The 21001-nt window shown below is 43.5% G+C and overlaps 1 protein-coding gene across 2 annotated transcripts; it reads right to left on the reverse strand.

The window, feature by feature from the left end:
* Positions 1-8629: 8629 nt before the first annotated feature.
* tent5bb (terminal nucleotidyltransferase 5Bb) lies at positions 8630-16640 on the reverse strand. Of its 2 annotated transcripts, XM_031586292.2 has the most exons (3): positions 16496-16640; positions 16120-16248; positions 8630-10446 (listed from the first exon to the last, which is right to left on the reverse strand). In XM_031586292.2, the coding sequence occupies exons 2-3, from the start codon at positions 16231-16233 to the stop codon at positions 9424-9426; spliced, it is 1137 nt and encodes a 378-aa protein (XP_031442152.1). In that variant the 5' UTR covers positions 16234-16248; positions 16496-16640; the 3' UTR covers positions 8630-9423. The 2 variants fall into 2 exon arrangements, with proteins under 2 accessions (XP_031442152.1, XP_012686976.2); XM_012831522.3 differs by lacking the exon at positions 16496-16640 and having other exon boundaries at positions 16120-16478.
* Between the last annotated feature and the right edge of the window lie 4361 nt (positions 16641-21001).

Raw genomic sequence — 21001 nt, forward strand, 5'->3', positions numbered from 1 at the left:
TCTTTTTTACTGTAGCCTTGTAGGTATTGTGATGAAACAAGAAGGAACTCAACTCTAGATGTCTGAGTTAGTGACTTCCCTTTTTATATTTCCAGCCCTTTTATAGGAGAATTGTCTTTTATTTCCTTTTTATTCTGTATTGGTGTATCACTGTATTGTTTTTTATATACCTAATTGTTTTTATCTGTTTGCTTTTAAAACTTGATGATTTTATGACTGTTATATTTTGCTGCCTCTGTGAAACACTTAACATGGATTTTGAATAAAGATAAAGGTTATTGTTATAATAAATGCCATTCTAAATTCATGTGGAGGTCAAAGTATCATGAACATGATTTATAACGATACACTTCGGTCGCCTGCAGTAACCAAAACACCGGTGTTAAACTTTACATTTTGGAGTTTATAGAGTGTTTTATATGTTTTAACTATTTTATCCTCTGTACCTGTATTTCTTAGGTGTGCGTCCTTTCTCTCTTTCTTTCTGCAAGGAAGAACTCAACTCAACTAAACTAAATGCCTAGCTGTGTCTGTAGGCCTTGGGCTGAGCTTTTTTACAATGGAGGTCAAAGTACCTTCAACAGGATTTATAACAACTCACTATGGCAGCTCTCTGGTATTGCAGGATATCGCAAGGAGGAACTGAACTCTAGTTGATTTCTGCCTCTTTGAACTCTACCTAATTTGGACGTCTGGTATGCTGCAGCGTTTCCGCATCAAAAACTCTCTGGGTGAACTAGACATTGGTTCCTTTGAGGAATCCAGACGCTGAAAAAGAGGGTGGTTCACACAGGCTGAGAAACAGGGTCAGAAGTGTCAGCTGCCAGAGCTGAGGCACGTGCACAGATAGACCCCAGGTGGTGCTTAAGAACCTGCCTTTATGCCCTTTTTGCAGGATATTTCCTCAATGTCTAATTTTCTATTTTAGTTTGGTAAACTATTGACTATGGCATCAGTTTTCAATTAAAAGAGTGCTGTAACTATGCCCACATTATGTATAATGAAAACAAAGTTAACTGCAGTAGCCTATCGATGAAGCTGCGGATCAAGCTGAGCGTTTCCAGATCATAGACATCATCAGTCCATGGCTACACAGACAGATAGGTTTCTGATAATGATTGAATAGACTATTAACCATGTTATCCATGTTTACTTGCTATACGTCTATAAGTTGCCTGACAAAGGAGCTAGCAGAGTTCCCTCATTCTCGGCCTTGGTAACAAATCATCCTGTGAAGTTCACCCTCCACCTCAGCAAAGTGGTTCAGTGGAAGGCAGTTGGTTCCTCTTATCTCAACCTTCCAGTTACATTACTATAGTGTTAGTATAGTTATATTTTAAGTTTACCTCCAGTTTAATCTCCACAGAAACTGAAATTGACTTGTTGTTTATTACATTTTGTATATAATATAATTTCTGTAATATCATACTGTATCTTATTCTCTATTGTGTATTAGCTTTTCTAAACTAATCAAATTTTTAGATTGGAATAGTCCATCAAACCCATCTCTGGTATCTGCAATCATAGCATTCTAAGCACCCAGTTTTCCTCCAGCTGTTCCACCTTTCCGAATGCTTATCTCTGTCTTGGTTTATTTACCTGTTTATTTGTGCTGCTGGCCCTGGCAACGGCTGCAGCCCTGTGAAATCTGAAGTATGCATAGTGGCGAGGCAGAAGAGCGGTTGCCACAGAGACTGCGAGCCCCAACGCACATCTGGGAATTCCAGCGTGTGCCGTCACAGGTGTGTTCCGTCCCGGATGCGCATGCACGCCAGAGTCACCAAACTGGGGCATTCCTCGCAGCCCATGAACCGGTGTGTGAACCTGCCTTCACCCCAAACTTACACAAACTCACTCCCTCACACTTACACACACACACACACACACACACACAAACTGACAGACTAATGCAAACATAGACAAACCGATGTGTACAGACACACACATTCATACACAGATCCAGTGAAAGATAAAGAGATGGACGCATATACACACATGGACACTCAGGCACAGTGAAAAACAGATAGACACACAGATGAGGAGCATGCTGGATGTGTATCTAGACTAGAGGACCTGACTCATGTAGGGGGAAAGGATAATGCATTATATGGCTTGCTTGGACTGCTTGCCCACCAAGGCTGTGTAGAGCTGAACCCACATGTTTTTCTCTCCCCCCTGTTAGGACCTGAGTACCTAAGTACCGAAGTACTGAGTACCTGAAGTCAAATGCGGGTTTGAAGACACATTGTGTTCAGTGTGTGAGAAGAGTTTAGAGCGTGCGAGAGACGACTGACTCCAGAGAAGGGCTGGTTCTCTTGCTCCTGCCCGTCGGGTCACCTCGGTACTTTTCCGTCAGACAGGCAGCGGAAACGGAGGAAGAGGAATGGCCGTTTCTTCTCTGGCACCCTCTCACAGAGAAAAGAAAGAGAGAGGAAGAGAGAGAGCAAAGAGGATAGCCGCTCTGACCTACTTCACCCTACCTGCCAATGCTGAGAGCAGCTGACTGCCTGATGATCTGGACTGGATTCATATGGGAACAGGACTGAATCTGTGCAGGCTCAAAGCCAGACACAGGCTGGATTCATGTAGGATGAGGGCTGGGTTCAGGCCGGATCAGAGAGGGCGAATGCGTTTTCCTCGAACTTTTAAATTTGAGCGTTTTTGTGTAAACATTCCAAATAGTTTGATTTAAACAGTAATCCTTAGTCCAGCCTCCGTGTTTTTTCACAGAGAACTACCATTTGTGTGCGGGTTTGTATATGTGTGCAATAAACTCAAAGCAAACGTTCACAAACGATAGCCTTCGTTTGCTATCTAGAGCGCACCTCAGCTCAGGGCCGGCTCTGCACCAGGCCTGGGCCGCATCTGTCATCTGCCGTCTTGGGCACGCCAGGAGTTAATGGGGTCTCTGTCGTGACTTGTGAGCTACACAGTGCTGTTGCTGCTCCTGAAAATAAAGCAAAAGAATTTTGTGGAATTCTGGAACTAATTGGTCTGTGATATTTTTGCCTAGGGCGTAGTTTCTAGACAGATTCTTTTTTTTAAATATATAATCTTACACAATTTATGTGTGTGTGTGTTTGCATGTATGCAAATGTGTGCTTGAATGCACATGACATTCCCATTTGTTTTAATGTGCAAAATTATGTTTCAGTGCACAGCTAAAAAAGTCTAAATGATTAAATGACCAAATGAGGAAAGTCCTTCCACTTTAAAACTGGACTCTTCCATGTTGCATGCTCACAGTGTGTTTTCCCACCCATAAACCCATTGCTTTAGTCATTAGTGGTTTGTTCTATTTTGAAAGTGAAATGCAATTTATACTGAAACCATGGCACGTTATAGACTTTCTATATAAAGAGCAAATTACACCAAATTGAATAAAACATTTGTCTGACAGTGTCACAGTTTTAGGGGGGTTTGTTTTCTTTAAATGTTTGTTTGGTTCTTTTGTTTTGTATTCTTATCAATGTCTCTGCCACTGTTCCTTTTGTCTCTGTTCACATCCCTATAGTTACTTCTTGGTTCCTTAGTTCTTTGTAATTGAACCATCAGTCTCACCTGTTTTGTTATCTTGTTAGTCCTGTGTACTTGTGTTTCTTCAGTTCGTAGTCTGTCATTGTGTGTGATATAACGCTGTTGCAGCACCATTTGTCCTGTTCCTGTCTGTAAGTAAAGATTCCCCTTCGTGTTTAAACCTTAGCTTGTGTCGTGCTTTTGGGTCCAGCCCCCTCCTGCAGTCCGTGACAGACAACATCATGCTTTGTGGACAAACGGGAGGAAAAAACTTGTTTAAATGACAGAATCCTTTTCGTGTCCGCCCTTGGGATCTCTTAATTTAACATCATGGGAACCATCTCTGTCACATGCAGTTTGTTTTGATGTTCTCTCTCTTTCTCGCTGTGCACTGCCTGTGAATGGTTTTTACTGTGCTTTGTTAATTGCTATTCCATATTTTTTTTCCCCCTCTCTAGTAATAACACTATGTTTTAGTGGTGAGTCACAGGGCGCTTCCCAAAGCAACACACACAAGTCCTTCGGTTTGTTTAAGAACCAAGATATCCCGTCTGTGTCGCCAGTCTGTTTATTCCACCAGAACGCACCATGGGTGTCCGAACGTCTCTCTGCAAACAAATCCACGACACTTCCCCAGTCGAGAGCCTGCCTGCAGCCTGATCGGATGTGAAAGCAGTCTTTTGGTATCTTCTGTGTTCGCCTCTCATTGCTCTGCTATGGAGGACTATGGACAATCCACTTGCCTTTAAACTTACCTCTGCTAAAACAGTTCTGATGTGTATTTAATTTCACTTTTTAGTGAGAGCTTAAATCTAAGGTGACTTGCATCACAGGGAAGCAACACGTTGTGTGCCGATGCTCCCCAGATGATTGACCTTTGTCAGGTGTGTGACCTTGCCCTACAGGTGCCAAACACATTCCTCAGTTGCAAGGGCTCCTGATTGTACACATCACAGTGGTTGGTTGAACCCACCACCCCCCGGCCTCCAGCATAAAGAAAGCTGGACGATGAGATAGGACCCCCTTGTGCGTCAATCATTCATTCCACATAACAAACCTGACAGAAGTCCTCGGGTTAGCTATGAGCTACGTGCCATGACAGAATGGTTTGTTTGAAAACTCGGGACACATACACAAAGATGTTCAGCATTCGGCATGCAGAAGTATACACAGACACTCACACACACACAGAGAGAGAGACACAGACACTCACACACACAGACACACAGACACACATCCCTGCTGTACCAGCTGGTCTTCAGCTGCATCCGTAGGTCCACACTGGTGAGTACAACTAATTCAAACGTAGCTACAGTAGTCCTCTGAGCTCTTAAGAAACAGATGGAGGATAAAGGCAAATATGTGTCTCTGCTTCTGAGTGGACCTCATTCTCAAGACACTGACAAAACAGGCAACATGAAGAAGAGAAAGAGGCCGACAGAGAGAGAGAGAGAGAGAGAGAGAGAGAGCAAGAGTAAAGAGCCAGGAAGGGAAAAATGGGGGGGGGGGGGGGGGGATGAGAAAATGGCAGCAAAGTGAAACAGACAGCAATAAAAGGGTGCCAGGAAAAAGAGAGGGATAGATAGAGAAAGGGAGAGAGGGAAAGAAAATACTATTTCCTCAATCTGACAGATTTAATACCTTTGCTCCATGAGACTTTTAGCTATTAGCATTCCCCTGGAAGGCAGCTTTAGAAACCTCTTCATCCTGACAGGCAAGGACGCATCAGCATGGGCATCAGCTTGGTAGGAAAGTGCTGGGGACATAGACGGGAATTTGACATGATCCTACTTGTCACTGGCCTATTGCTTTGCCTGCCTCTGTTATTACAATAAGGGTAGCCCGAATACATATGTACCAAAAGTCATTGGTCACCAGGATTGTGTAGGGCTTTGAAATGAAAATGTTAACACATACTAAAAACAAGTGGGATGTAGGCTCTGTCCATTAGTGGCCAGAAGATACAGAACTACTGTAGTGAGAACCTCCTTCCCCGAAATTATAGCAAACGTGCTAGTGACAGATAACAAATACGGAGATTTGGGCGTCATTTTGCACCCCCAACTCCAGTATCTGAGGGTACATTTCTATAAAACTGCACTCACAAGTGCATACTTTACCAAGTTTATGCCCAAGGATGACGCCCAAACATTAAATCCTGGGCACTTCACAACGGAGACTCTAATTTCACAATGTTAGCCACAGACATTTATGAGCCTAGCATTAAAATACCTCAACTGCTTCATTGTGTCAAAAAAACCTAGCTGTAACTGGCTTGTAAAGGACACTTATGCTATGTATTTTTCATTTTTCTAAACTTTATACTTTTTAAAATATTAAATAAAAACTAATACAATTTCTCCCATTGACTTACATTGGGCCATTATGACATCATAATAGGGTCTTTAAACTGGCTTGCACCTGTGCTTCACTGACACCTGCGCCAAGGTTCCAAGGCTCCTCTTCTCTCTGTCCCTCTCCATTCAACTGTATAACTAGGAATATTATTCTTTCCTTCTTCCACTCTTCTTCTTTCGTTCTTCCACTCTTCTTTCCTTCTTCCACTCTCCTTTCCTTTCTTCTTTCCTTCTTCCACTCTTCTTTCCTTCTTCTACTCTTCTTTTCTTTCTTCACTCTTCTTTCCTTCTTCCACTCTTCTTTCCTTCTTCTACTCTTCTTTTCTTTCTTCACTCTTCTTTCCTTCTTCTTTCTTTTCTTCTTTCCTTTCTTCACTCTTCTTTCCTTTCTTCTTTCCTTCTTCCACTCTTCTTTCCTTCTTCTACTCTTCTTTTCTTTCTTCACTCTTCTTCCACTCTTCTTTCCTTCTTCCACTCTTCTTTCCTTTCTTCTTTCCTTCTTCCACTCTTCTTTCCTTCTTTCTTTTCTTCTTTCCTTCTTTCACTCTTCTTTCTTTTCTTCTTTCCTTCTTCCACTCTTTTTTCCTTCTTTCACTCTTCTTTCCTTCTTTCACTTTTCTTTTTTTTTCTTCTTTCCTTCTTCCACTCTTCTTTTCTTTCTTCGCTCTTCTTTCTTTTCTTCTTTCCTCTTCTTTACTTCTTCCACTCTTCTTTCCTTTCTTCTTTCCTTCTTATACTTTTCTTTTTTTTCCTCTTTCCTTCTTCTTTCCTTTCTTCACTCTTCTTTCTTTTCTTCTTTCCTTCTTCCCTTCTTCTTTCCTTCTTCGACTCTTCTTTCCTTTCTTCTTTCCTTTCTTTACTCTTCTTTCCTTCCTTATTTCCTTCTTTCACTCTTCTTTCCTTTCTTATTTCCTTCTTTCACTCTTCTTTCTTTTCTTCTTCCTTTCTTAACTTTTGCATTTCATGCACTGGTATTTCCTTCAGGAAATGCATTTTCTAGTTATTCTCTTTACCGACTTCTGCGCTTAATTCAGCTCCAAACGCTTAACTTAAAAACTTCGTTCAAACTTTGGCGCGTAGGTCTTGTAAAGGACACTTATGCTATGTATTTTTCATTTTTGTAAACTTTAGACTTTTTAAAATATTAAAGAAAAACTAATACAATTTCTCCCATTGACTTACATTGGGCCATTATGACATCATAATAGGGTCTTTAAACTGGCTTGCACCTGTGCTTCACTGACACCTGCGCCAAGGTTCCAAGGCTCCTCTTCTCTCTGTCCCTCTCCATTCAACTGTATAACTAGGAATATTATTCTTTCCTTCTTCCACTCTTCTTCTTTTGTTCTTCCACTCTTCTTTCCTTCTTCCACTCTCCTTTCCTTTCTTCTTTCCTTCTTCCACTCTTCTTTCCTTCTTCTACTCTTCTTTTCTTTCTTCACTCTTCTTTCCTTCTTCCACTCTTCTTTCCTTCTTCTACTCTTCTTTTCTTTCTTCACTCTTCTTTCCTTCTTCTTTCTTTTCTTCTTTCCTTTCTTCACTCTTCTTTCCTTTCTTCTTTCCTTCTTCCACTCTTCTTTCCTTCTTCTACTCTTCTTTTCTTTCTTCACTCTTCTTTCCTTCTTCCACTCTTCTTTCCTTCTTCTACTCTTCTTTTCTTTCTTCACTCTTCTTCCACTCTTCCACTCTTCTTTCCTTTCTTCTTTCCTTCTTTCTCTCTTCTTTCTTTTCTTCTTTCCTTCTTCTTCCACTCTTCTTTCACTCTTCTTTCTTTTCTTCTTTCCTTCTTCCACTCTTTTTTCCTTCTTTCACTCTTCTTTCCTTCTTTCCTTCTTTCACTTTTCTTTTTTTTCTTCTTTCCTTCTTCCACTCTTCTTTTCTTTCTTCACTCTTCTTTCTTTTCTTCTTTCCTTCTTCTTTACTTCTTCCACTCTTCTTTCCTTCTTATACTTTTCTTTTTTTCCTCTTTCCTTCTTCTTTCCTTTCTTCACTCTTCTTTCTTTTCTTCTCTCCTTCTTCGACTCTTCTTTCCTTTCTTTACTCTTCTTTCCTTCCTTATTTCCTTCTTTCACTCTTCTTTCCTTTCTTATTTCCTTCTTTCACTCTTCTTTCTTTTCTTCTTCCTTTCTTAACTTTTGCATTTCATGCACTGGTATTTCCTTCAGGAAATGCATTTTCTAGTTGTATTTGATATTTGTAGCGCTGCAACACTTTCTTGTATTTCGACTTGGCAAACCAAATAAAAATCGCGATGGTAGCAACACTCATACGCCCTGTTAGAGCATTTTCAAAGCACACTACGGGAAGAAGACATAACGTTTCTGACTTTCAATAGAAAAGCATTTTTTTTTTTTCAGATGGCAGGCAACATGATACACTGGCACGAAGGCATATAGGTCTGGGGTCATCAAAGAATAGCTAGGCTTCATTGTGACACACAACTTTCATTTTAGTTTATCAATTGATCATCTATCCACTGGTGATTAGAAAGCTTCTCAAACAAAGTGCTCATTCATTGTGGTGTCATTTCATTTTCGGTTGTCAAAAGTAGTGGGGATCAAATTGGCGATTGCAAAAAGTGGTGGGGACATTTCTCCTGCGTCTTCAGCTTAAATTACATCTACTCGCATTAGCACATGTGTGAGGTAATGGTAGCCCAAGTCTGAGCATTTACCTTCATGGTTTTTAAAAATCTCTCAAAATAAAAAAATAAACCCAACCCCTGGAGGCTGAAAAATGTACCATAGAGTTGCATGGAGGGTTGAAAATTTTAGACAGTTTTTAATTTACATAGAAATAATGTACAGTTTTCTCATGTCAGTTGGTTGGTCTCAGGCACTTGGGAGGCGACAAAAGCAACATTCCACTTTTACAAGGAAAATTCTTTGGTCCTCAGTTCTTCAAATAAAAATAAGTTTAAATGCAACCACAGTCAGAACAGAACTCGGTCTTCTGACCCGTCTTCTCTCTCGCTCAAAAGATCTATAGCATATAACTTATATACATTTGCTAAAGCAACCGTACATGTTGATAAACGTTACACATATCCAGAAGGCAGGGAAAAAGTGCTTTAGCTTTGTCCCTTTGCACCCACCACTGGGTCATTCACGGATTTCTTTTCCTCTTTCTGTACATCACAACATCTTAGGAGAACATGTAGAAAGAAACGACATTACAATGGCTCGATTCTAATTTACAGCAGTGTTCATCTTTATAACTTAGTGGGGTGGGTGACATGAAGATTTGGAAAGAAAAAAAAAAAACACAAATTTATCTTTTTTTTTCTTCTTTTTCTCTCTTATTTTGCCTTCTCCATCCTCATTTGGTCCCACAATTTAGTTCCACAATGCTACACATGGACTGAATCCCGTACTATAACCCCTCTATACATAAGACGATAACTAACAGCTTCAAAGCATTCTATTCTGCCTTTATCCATCTCTCTCTCAAACAAACACACAAACAAACACACACCCTTTTTTTCTCTCCTTCTGTTTCTGTACTTCTCCGTTCTGTTTTTTTTTTTCTTGATTTTCTTGAGTCCCTCTCCTCAACTGCAGGGCAGCCACGTCTGGTAGCTGTTGCTGCAGTGTACGGGCGACTGCACGTGCGCCACGTAGTAGTTGCTGAAGTTGAGGTCCCTGACGTAGGGCGCCGGCTGGTAGTAGCAGGTGATGCTGGGCACGGCCGGGATGGCGTTCTGCTCGGCCAGCGTCCGCAGTGCCAGCGCGGAGATGAGTGCCAGCGTCTGGCGGCGCTCGTGGCCCATCAGGCACACCGTGCTCTCGTCCACAACACGCCGTAGCATGACCAGGCACTCGTAGCGCTTGTGCTCCATGCCGGCAAAGTGGTTCTGCAGGTACGCCTCAAGCTTGCGCTGCTGCTCGCCGATGTCGGGGAAGTCGATAAAGAAGCGCGAGCACATGTAGCGCTGCAACGACTTCATGTGTGGCTCGGAGTCCGCACGGAAGCCCCGCACCAGCAGGTGGCAGTATTTGAGCAGGCCGCCGCCGCGAATTTCCTCGGGGCTGCGTGTCGCAATGGTCTTGCCGCGCAGGTGGCTAAGCGCCACCTCAAAGTCACCGTACATGCTCTCGCCAACCACGGTCGGGTGGAAGCTCTCAGACATGGGCGTCTCAGAGCAGCGGTCGAACAGCAGCAGTGAGTCCAGAGCGATCTGGAAGGAGTCCACGCTGAACTCGAACTGCCGCCGCAGGGAGTCCACGAACTTGAGCTCCACGTTCTTGCCGGTGTTGTTGGAGAGCGAGATCAGGCTCCAGCGGTCCGTGTCATTGCACACCTTCACCATCTTTTGCACGTAGACCTCCTTGAGGGTGAGTTGTGTGATGCGGTCACGGCTAACACCCACCGGCAGGAAATCCAGCAGGCTGTCCAGCACCACGTCCTTCACCAGACGGAAGGTCTTGTCGTCGCTCAGGTTCAAACCGAAGATCAGGTCCAGGTCCTTGTAGCCCAGGCCGGTGTCCTGGTGCAGCACGTGGCTCGCCGCTGACCCATTGAGCTTGACATCACGGACGGTCACGCCCTGCTCTTCCAGTCGCGCCCGGACCACCTGTGGAAAAGAGAGGGTAGAGAGGGAGAGGGGAACAGGATAAGTATGTGCTGTGAATCATTGAAGGGAGCCAAAGCGTTAATGCCTTTTGTATCATTTCCAAGTGCATAAGATAGCTGAAAAATGCGCGTTAATTTACGGTTCCACAATAAAGAAATGTATCATTCACACAAATACAAACAAGTTCCAATGTTCCAGTCTGATATGCTCTTTTTGTATTTTTTCTGATCTGATTCAGTGTAATTGTAGACTGCTAGCACTGTCCCAGATGCCCATTATAGTTTTCTATTTCAGACCCATATTACAAATCGCACATCATTCAAAATAACAGTCAGCGGCATGAAACGTAAAAATAGCATGGAAAATAATGGTGCCATTTAAACGCACTTGGGATTCTGGCAGCCAGACAGACAGCAAGTGCAGTAACTGCATGATAGGCCCTGACAATGTAATAGGATGGGGATTAATGAGGTTCGGTGAAAAACAGCTCCAGGCTGTGAATTTATTACCAGCAGAACCTGAGACCGGAGAGCTCAAATGTGAACTTAGAGGAACCTTTCCATCTATATCAAAGTAACGCAAGGGAGAGGAAAGTATGGTATAGTGAAAAGGACTTTTAACTTTTTCATTAGGCAGGGAACGAGAGCAAAGAAACTTTGAGCTTCGAGAAATTTCTCGTCCTTGTCAACTCAGAGTTTGTAATATAAGGGATGTCACACACACGGTCCAACCTTGAGTCAACATGGAAGAAAAGACTGAGCCATATCCTTTTACCAAGTCGAGTCTGAGCTCCTTCTAAGCGTAAAGATTATCCCTGGGAAAGGATAACACAGAGAACTTCCATTTTCACTGGAAGACCTCCACCTGACCTGGAGAGTTCATACAGAACCCTCTGTGGATCCCTTGACCTTCACATGGTTCACCTTCACAAAACCAGTTTGCTTTCAGATTTACTATTGTCTCATATCGAGTATCTTTCCTATGATCTCTTATAAATTACTTTTTGATTTGCCAAGACGCTGGTTATCTGCCAACAGAAGCTGTATTTCTGAGATGCTAAATTTAAAGCTACTTGTGTCTTGAAAGACGTTATAATACTTTTAGACTCTTCCATCATTCTCAGTTAACAAATAACTGGGCCAATCCTTGAAGATCCTTTCCTTTGACCTGCCTCTGCTTCTCCCATCGGTTCAATAGTATTTAAATGACCAAATACACCAGCCAATCAGTAACTTTAATTCAAATGCAAGTTCAGTTCCCAGGTCACACATCCTTTATGGACAATGATACACCTCCTGACCCTTTGAAAAGCTGACTGATGTCCATCAAACTAATCTAACAGATCCTGGCAACCTTATACTGAGCACATTCCAACTGACTGAGACTGACCCCAAAGACCAATGTAGGAAGAAGTAGGCTTGAAACAAATGGGTCACCATTTCACAGACACGTGTGTCACTAAGCATCCCTCTCATTTGCACTAATAAATTAAATGATTAATTAAATAAATAAACGTCTCTCTCAACACTCTCCATATGGATTCTATTGGTTTTTATTTTGCCTTGCATTTGCTGCGTATATTTTGTGCTTAGTGGGAATTGAACATTTAGCAAGAAGCTACCACTTATTCATTTCACAGCACAAAGACACATTCAGTAGGTGAATGGGTTCTACTTGGCCCCCCCCCTCCCTCCTCGAAAAAAAAGAGGGCAAGCGTCTCCCAGCGGGAACTAGTTTAGTGTTCCTCCGGTCGTTCCCATTTCCCAATGTGTGTGATTCACCGGCGACATAGTTAACAAATTACACTGGATTTCCTCTCCGGTCGCCCTCGAGACGAGCCAAGGCAGTGGGAGCGCAGAGGCCCCACTGGGGAACGGTGCCAGCTTTGGGCACATTAGACCTTCAATGGCCCGGGTGCCGCTCAAGTGAAGCATGGCACTGCCAACACTCCAGCGTTTGGATGCTTTCCTCATTCATAAGTTTGGACTGATGTCACCCTCACCTCTCCTCCCCTCCCCTCTCCTCCCAAATCCACTCCTGTGGTCTTTTCTCCGCACATTTATTCGTCCACTCCTCTACCGTTAACTCTTTTGCCTTTACTCCTCTCATCACCTCTCCTCTGTCTCCTGCTCTCCTGTAATCTCTTCTCCTCTTTTCTCCTTTCCACTTGTACCCAGGTTCATGTGAGTATTCTGGACTCTCTGTTGCCACGGTTACGCAAGCACTGAGTTATGGTAGCCACTGTTAGAAGCCTGACGTGAATGTGCCCAAATGTCATTGGCTCTGTGAACAGACAGTCTATGGTCCTAGCTACCATCTTGAGTTATTACTCAAGCCTTCACACAACGACCTTTTTTTTTTTTCTCCCTCTCTTCCTTTCTGAGATGTAGGTGGAAAAAAAGGAACTGCTCAGCTTCTGGAAAAACAGTTACCGTGAAAAATGACACATCATCGTAAAAGAGACATCGAGTGAGAACATAGTTCCAACATAAACGAAAGGTCAATTTATAAAGGCTGGAATTTCAAAAGGGATCAATTACTGGGATGACATTACAAGGAATTGGATTTCCAACAAAACGAAGCTACCCGACTGTCATCCATGCCTCAGGTTTTCTGAAGAGGAGTGTGTTTATATTGGGAATGCCAGGCCTTCAACCAGATGGCGACTGTCATAAAACTGTACAAATATGAAAAAAAAACAGAGAGACGTTAACAGATGGACTATAAGAGCGTGTGTAATCACTGGGTATCTGCTGTGTGTAATAGTCCTGTTCTGAATCTGATTACACACATTATTGACCCCAGTAAACACTTCCAGCCCCAATCATGGTACACAGTAGCATTCACATTTGGGCCCCGCTATATACAGAACAGGCAATGCCATGACGTGGTATCGTCTTTGGAAAGGACTGGACAGAAGGAGAACCACAAAGATAGAACCTGACACTTGGCCTTGTCCACTTGTCCACATGTGGTAATATCTCCGTCGGGCCAAGGCACCTGGGCAACAGGGAGCAAACTTCCGACAACTGCATTCGAGAGACTCGTAAAACGAACCACAAACAGACGAGACCGTCTGGTGTTGACATCGCCCTGGCGAATCACACCCCTCTGCGCCGTCTGTTTTCCGCCTCGCGTCGGAGTGGCATAGCTTTTCTGCATGTTTTATTTGCTGCATAATTGTTGGGGGCTGTTTTAACACTCCGTTTTATGGCTTCTTGCAGGGGGAAGACGGGCCAGGCGGTTCTGGAGCCGCACTGCCCCCCAGACACCAATACGGGGCTTCAGGCAGCCAGTCGCACGTGGTCCTGCCAAGACCAGCTGTAATGAATGAGAGGCTTATGGGTCCCTGGCTGGCATCGGGTCCAAAACAATCATCATCGAAAGGCACAGCGGGCAGTGGAGAAAAAGGTAATTGTTTTTCAAGTTCAAGTTTTTAGAATTATATTAGGCATTTCCTTTACTTTTCCAAAAGGTTGGGTGGTCATGTCAACAACCACCCTGGTACACATTGTAGCTTACACTTGGCAGAATAAGAGGTTGCTACTGTGTTACATGAATTCAGAGGCATTGTGGTGTGTGTTTTTTTTGTTTTGTTTTGTTTGCCAGGCATACAATGGTAAGAACAACCTGTTTACCCACAGCCTGCTGAAGAGGTGTGGAATGGGCTTGTCAGTCACTGTCGACTACAATAGACCGCCTGAGGAGTTAGTTTACAGGTTGAGAGGGAGGGAGGGAGGGATAGACAGAAAAGGGAGAGAGAAAGACAGAGAGAGGGAGAAAGAGAGAGGGGAGGAGAGATTGATACAAAGAGAAAAACAGAGTGAGGGAGAGAAGGAGAGAGAGAGAGAGAAGGAGAGAGAGAGAGACAGAGGGAGAGAGAGGGGGAAAGAGGGGGAGAGCGAAGGGGGAGAGAGGGGCAACCAGCATCGGGTCCTCTGTCAGCACAGCGATACCATGTCAGCCCAACCCTGAGCCACAAGTCTACTGTTACGAGAATGACTAATCCAGATTTACCGTCGCACCACAAAACAAAAAACAAATGAAAAAAAAAAAACAAGGCACTTCTACCTGCCAAGAGAATGGCATCTGGTGAAAGTAATATAAACTGTGTAACCAAAACCTTAATGCTTAACGTGCTTAGGTGAAGCCAAAACAAAATACCAAAATCAAAAACATGACGCGGTCTTTTCAGCACTAACCCTACTGAAGCATTCACATTCATATTTGATGTTTTAGTCCAGATAGGTACTTCTTCAAGGAGTAGGCACTGCTGATAAACTGTACTTGGCCGTTGCAAAACCACAGATATGTGCCTATGCATGAACAACTCTACTATAACTAACCCCCTCCATCGCCCAAGTATATTGGTGGTATTGTTAGTTTGGGGAAGAGCTCTGTGGAAGAGGTCAGTAGATCAGTAGGCAGCAGGGTGTTAGATCTGAGTACAACTCTCAGGGTTTATAAAGGGGATGAAGCAGCACTGCTACTAGATGTCGTTCACAAATTAGTGGGTTGTCAAGCCATAACAAACATCCCCATTGAAAGCTCTCCAGCCACTAGCCCCTCTACCCCCATCTCAGCATCCCTTAACTCTGTCTCCATTGCGCCCCCACCACAAAAAAATGCTGTCGTGGGAAGAAGGTTTAGGGTCTGGTGCCGTTTTCATTTTTCCACAAGCTTTCCAGAGGAAGGAAGCGAACGGATGAGAAAATCTGCTAATGCTTAATGCAGATGGCAGTGTATGGGTCTGGACAGTTCCGTCTTAAGAGTTATACTTTCCATTCCTTTCTCTTTTTTTGGAAAGTCTATGTAAATAAACAGCTGACAGCAACAGTTGTGATTTCTGACAGGGGATGAATATGAAACCAGAGATGGAAAGACAGAAAATGGCTATTTAGTAAGCCTGCTCTCGATCAGAAAGTTCTGCAAAACGGAGACCAGTATAAATCTGCCACTCTTTCCCTTCGCGTGCGTAAAAATAATTCCCCTCAAATTGCTCTGAAATTTCAACTGTGGTGTCAACTCAAGAATTAGACAGTGGAAAGTGTTTAATTGGCATATTACATCATCTGGACGACTTTGGTAGTCTAAAATATAGTTCAATAAATGTCTATCGCACATTTAAGTGAATTAAAATGTAATAAAACTCGTATGTAGTTAAAGCAAGAACGAACTGCTAAGGATATTATTTGACATTTACACGACAGGACTGCTGGCGGCTTCAGTTTTTTTTTTTTTTTAAATGCACGTTTGATGTATAAATACAGGCTACGTTGCCACCTCTAGGCAGAATAATGAATCGATTATTGAGGCAGAATATCGGTGAAATGCGCTGAACTACTGAATTTTGTCCAGCCTAGCTTATCTCCGCTTATAAAATGAGATGCGATTACAAATGAGAGATATCATTTACGCTGCATTTCAACCATTTCTCTCTGTACAGTTATCAACTTATTCAACACTGTTGCACGCATCATACATTCAACGAGTAAACATTTAAGAGTAGTCTAATTGCCGACAGCGCCATTATCTGTCTCTTCATAAACAGAAACAATTTTAACAGTTTTCCAAATGACTGTGGTTCGTGTCTAGCCGGTAAGTAAATTGGTGCGTTAGCTGTTGGAAACTATGTTTTTTTTAAACAGCAACGCATCCGTCATTGTAGCTTACCTGGACGATCTGCCGGGGCTGCACGGAGAGCGTGGGGAAGTTTCCACGTCCGTGGATGGGCACGCTCTCTCCGAGGATGGAGTCCAGTCGCTGCACCTGCTCCCACGACAACATACAGAATCGCCGACTCTGCTCCGAGGCATCACCGGAGGACATGGCGAGGTTATCGCGTGAAAACTTTGCAACTATCAAATAGACTTCTTAAACTCAGGGGGGCACTCTCAAGCAACAACTAACAACAGTCGGTAGACGAAGTTTTAAGTTCAATCAAGAGGAGAAATTAACATCCTAAACCTCTACACGCATTACAGTTGTAGCACGTTTAGGCTTTACTGTGTCAAGACAAAGAAAAAAACAAATGTGCAACTTCTGTTACCCGCTGACCACAAACGTATGCGAACCCGAGAATTATTGGATGATGAGAACCGTCGAAAACAGTTAGTGTGCAACTAAGTTTGTATTCCCAATCCACCTCGCGCTGGACCTTCTGTTCATAAACTGCGTTAAAACGGCGCGTGCAAAGGCTTTAACTGAGCTGGGATGGACAGACACAGAGCGATTGGTCGAGGAGAGGAGGTATATATGAATAGTCAAACAGCCATAAGAAGAGACGCCCGCAAGCACACGCCCACGTCTTCTGCGTCAGCGTTTATGATGTGCTCATTGGTCGCTGCGGTGGCAGACGGCATGTATGTCAAATTGACATTTCGGTTTGAGAGGACACTTTTCACAGTGTGTTTCTTTATTTTAACGACAGGGAGATCAAATATATGGAAAATATATGCAGTTCAATTAGTTCGATGTCATCTGTGGTCTAACATGTTCTATCACTTCTTGCTTCAAAGGATGTGAAACAGTTCTGTCTGCACTAGTTCCCCAATCACATTCTCTGGTAGGCCTTTTCCTTGGTGGGAAGCTCTTTACTACTATTTATGTTGCACAGCTAGTTTTCACTTACAGTAAACATACACACACACACACACACACACACACACACACACATATGCACACACACCTTCACAAAGTGATTTGATGTGAAATTAAATGTTATATTGGCATGTAGCAACGATTTCGAATAGTGAAATGGTGAAATTCACAAGAAAAATGAATACCTATGTGTTCGTTAGACTTACTCATGTACAGTAGGCTCTAACTGTGAGGGACAGCAAGAGTATATAGGGTACATCCCCTACAGTTATGTGCATGCTTCCTCTGTCCTCGAGCCCCTAACCTGGAAATAGTTTGAAGTGTGACGTCATCAAGGATGTCTCATTTCTTGAATTGCTGCCAGAGGAGAACGAGGAGGGAGGACAGAGGACATATGAGAGAGGAAACACAAGAGCATCTTAGGGCGAAAGTCTTTTTAGAGATGGGTCTCATGTCTGTGGTTACATGTCCTTGGAGCCTCTAGGCAAAGATTTCGGAATGTGTGAGTTATAGCCCAAGGTGGAAATTCCACTCCCCGTTCTTCACATCTGTCAACTTACAATTTACAATAAGATGTAGCGCTCTATGAATGAAAATAATTGACCGGTCAAACCAAGAAAAGATCTTTATATGTTTGAATTATCATCACATATGCCAACTTTAACGAAATACTGATAATTGAGTTGCCTACAGGATGGTGTTTAGCGCTTCTGTGTGCTGATGTGAATGACAAAGCTGTGAATTATTCGCCCCTAAAATGCATGAGTTCCTGTTATTATTTCATCTGTGTGTATTTGATGTTTGATGCACTAGTTAGCTCCACTTATGTTAGTGTATCTGACTACAGTCGTGGTGTGTGCTATGTCCGTATGAGATCTCCCATGTGGGCTTTTACACTGGCCAATCGTGTCTTTCTTTTGCACTATAATAACTTGTTTTCTACTGTACTCTATTTAGGTTGGAATTCATGTAATGACACATGTAGCCTTGTTTATGGACCTAAATGGAGGCCTCTGCAATGTTACCATTTGGCGTAATCAACAAAGAAAATGGTTATTTGTTGCCTCTCCGATGACAATTACATACAGCAGAATTTAAGTTTTGATTGATCTTAAAGTCCTTCATTTCTTATTTGCTGTATATAACAACAGGCCCATTAAGTCTAGCAAGAGGGTATGCTTCTGTGTCATCGGTAATTGAAGTGTCTTGAGATGAGGGAGAAAGAGAAAGTATATATAAAGTTCAAGTGTCTGTGGGTAAACATCCGCTCCTGAGGTTATTGTGTGTACTCTATGTGTTTGTGTTGCCATTTCACACTTTGTCCACGCAGGTGTTTACAGCCCGGGGCGTTACTATGAAAGAGAGCGGACGGGAAAAGGCTGGCATGAAAGGTCTAGTGTTAAGTAGCACCGGTTCCCCCGGCAACCGCATCTCCTACTCAGCCACTCGGCGACCCGTTGGCAAGGCAGACAGCAGTGATGTGATGAGCTACCTGCGTCAACGCTCTAATAATAACCAAAAGCTGGGGGGGGGGGGTCTCCATTGTCCTCTTATCTGTACTAAACAACTTCCAACCGACCTCTTCTAACAGGCCTCGGATTTATTGTGCTTGATAGGCTTCCAGGCATTATGTGGTAACCCTGGTCTGAGCACGCTGGTGTTGGTTGACTGGCCATATTGGGGGGGGCTGTTGTGATAGTGTGCTTGACTAATGTTGATCGTATTTTCCACAGACCACAACTACATCGACTTGACTTAATGAGCTTACCTCGATACACACACAGATACACACAAACACACACACAGGCTTTCTGAAAGGTTTCAAATACATAGGCAAATAAGGGCCTTTGTGTGTGTGTACTCTCTGAGGGCGGCCAAAGGCACGTCAATAACCTGAAAAGAAGAAGAGAGAAACACTCTGAAGAGGAAGAATGTGAGACAAGGAGACACAGATCCTTCAGGTCATGTTAGTCACGCTTTGGCTGCCTTCAATGGCTCGACACGGCCGTGCTGCATTGCACTATGCTGCCGAAGGAAAAGAGAAAAGAGAAAAGAGAGAAGGTCCTGACCGACGTCGTCACGCCCCGAGCAGCACACTTGGGAGTGGTGTTGCGTCTATTCAAATGGGCAGTTAGCTGCTGGCTGATGGCAAAGGGCCAGGCCTCTAAACACGGCGGGGCCGACACCGCTGCGAGCCCGCAGGGGGAGTGGAATAAAGTAGACAGCCATCATCAGCAGGAGGGAGGGATGGAGGGAGGGAGGGATGGAGAGAGTTTCCCCATAACCCAGAGAGGATGGGCATCCTTAGTCTCTAATGACAAACTAAAAGGTCATGTGTCTTACACAGCTCAGTATGTTGCTTGAGTGTTTGACGTACGTTTTCGTTCTTTTGTGTTTCAGCATTTTTGAAGCAGTACACACACAAGCATGCACGCTAACCTCTGAAGAGCATATTTACCCACAGACACAAAGACTAAGACAGCCTGTCTATACGAGGTGTGGCGTTTAAATAATGCTGCACTAATGCTGTTATTCAATTATAATGAGGAAAACGTGTTATACACATGCATACTCGTAATAATAGTCTCGTTATTTATTAGCCACACCTTGTCTACTCTCGCTCTCCCTCACACACAAATGCACAAACTCTTTGAGGAATACATAAGAGGTATTTCATTTTTTGTTTAGGTGGACTTCACAACTTCTAAGCAGTATTTGTTGTTTTGTTTAGTTTTTGGGGGGTTCAGTGTTATCTGAAACCGAACATGTTTTATCACCTTTTGCTCCAAGTTGAGTTTCACACACTGCTGTGGCCATCAGTTTCTGTTTCGCTATGGCAGCACATGACTCAGGAACACCAAAGTTATAGAACTGCGTGTGTCAAATGAAGTGTGCCACACATGGTTCACTGCAGTGACAGAGATGGCCGGAGTGTACAAGATGTTTCAGTGATAAAGCGCAGTATCTGATGTACTTGTTGCTACATTTTGCAACATGAATACTTCAACAAGATTTCAATAAGGAAGCAAATCTGCGTGTGTGTGTGTGTATGTATGTATGTGTGTGTGTGTGTGTGTGTGTTTTTTTTTGTGACAAACAGCACTGATACCAGAGAGGGAGCTCAGTTATAACATGCCAACCTTGATACAGTGAGCCTAACTCAGCAAGTCCCCAGCCTATACTTCCACTCCATCCTGGCCATGTGGGCTGAGAGAAGCTTCATGACACTGATCCTGCACTCCTGCTGTTATGTCAGTAGTGGCTCATGAGGATATGTGAGGAGGTCAGGAGAGGGTCATGAGGATATGTGAGGAGGTCAGTAGTGGGTGGTGAGGATACGTGAGGATGTCAGTAGTGGGTGGTGAGGATACGTGAGGATGTCAGCTAACCACCTCACAGCACACTGATAGTGTGACACAGCTCCCTCATCGGAGAATGCCACGGAACATGTCAACACTGGACAATGGAGATCTAATCTGGAGTTAGACTACAACACAAGTCAAAGACATTCGGTTCCTCTCTTTCACACTCGCACATCTTCTTTTTTATATGCTGATAAAATAGGACTGTGAGCTTGCAGGGCGTGCCTGAGTGCGACTAGACTAGAATGTATTTCCTGGTTCAGCCATGATTACATCCCGCTCCCAAACCCCCACGTGCTGCAACATAACTGTGACACAGGAGCCGTGGGGCTGGGTGGGTTGTGCTGGCGTTGTTGGATGCACGCACAGTAGAATAGAGGAAGTCTGTCTAAACTCCAGTTGGAGGGCAGCTTTAGCTGAAATGGGATCTAGGCTTGGGCAACAAACCTGAGCTGGTCGGCCTCTGGATAAGACTACTGCACTCTCTCTTTCTCACACACACACACACACACACACACACACACACACACACACACACACACACACACACACACACACACACACACACACTCTGTGTCTATCTTTCTCTCTGA

The sequence above is a fragment of the Clupea harengus genome, chromosome 19 (genome assembly GCF_900700415.2).
Source record: "Clupea harengus chromosome 19, Ch_v2.0.2, whole genome shotgun sequence".
In the NCBI taxonomy this organism is placed as follows: Eukaryota; Metazoa; Chordata; class Actinopteri; order Clupeiformes; family Clupeidae; genus Clupea; species Clupea harengus.

What these genes read in the sequence shown, in the direction of transcription:
- tent5bb (XM_012831522.3), bottom strand. Translation starts at nt 16,275, where the DNA reads ATGTCCTCCGGTGATGCCTCGGAGCAGAGTCGGCGATTCTGTATGTTG. An exon ending in AGCCCCGGCAGATCGTCCAG is followed by an intron (nt 10,447 to 16,119) that starts GTAAGCTACAAT and finishes TCTTTTCCACAG; the next exon opens with GTGGTCCGGGCGCGACTGGA.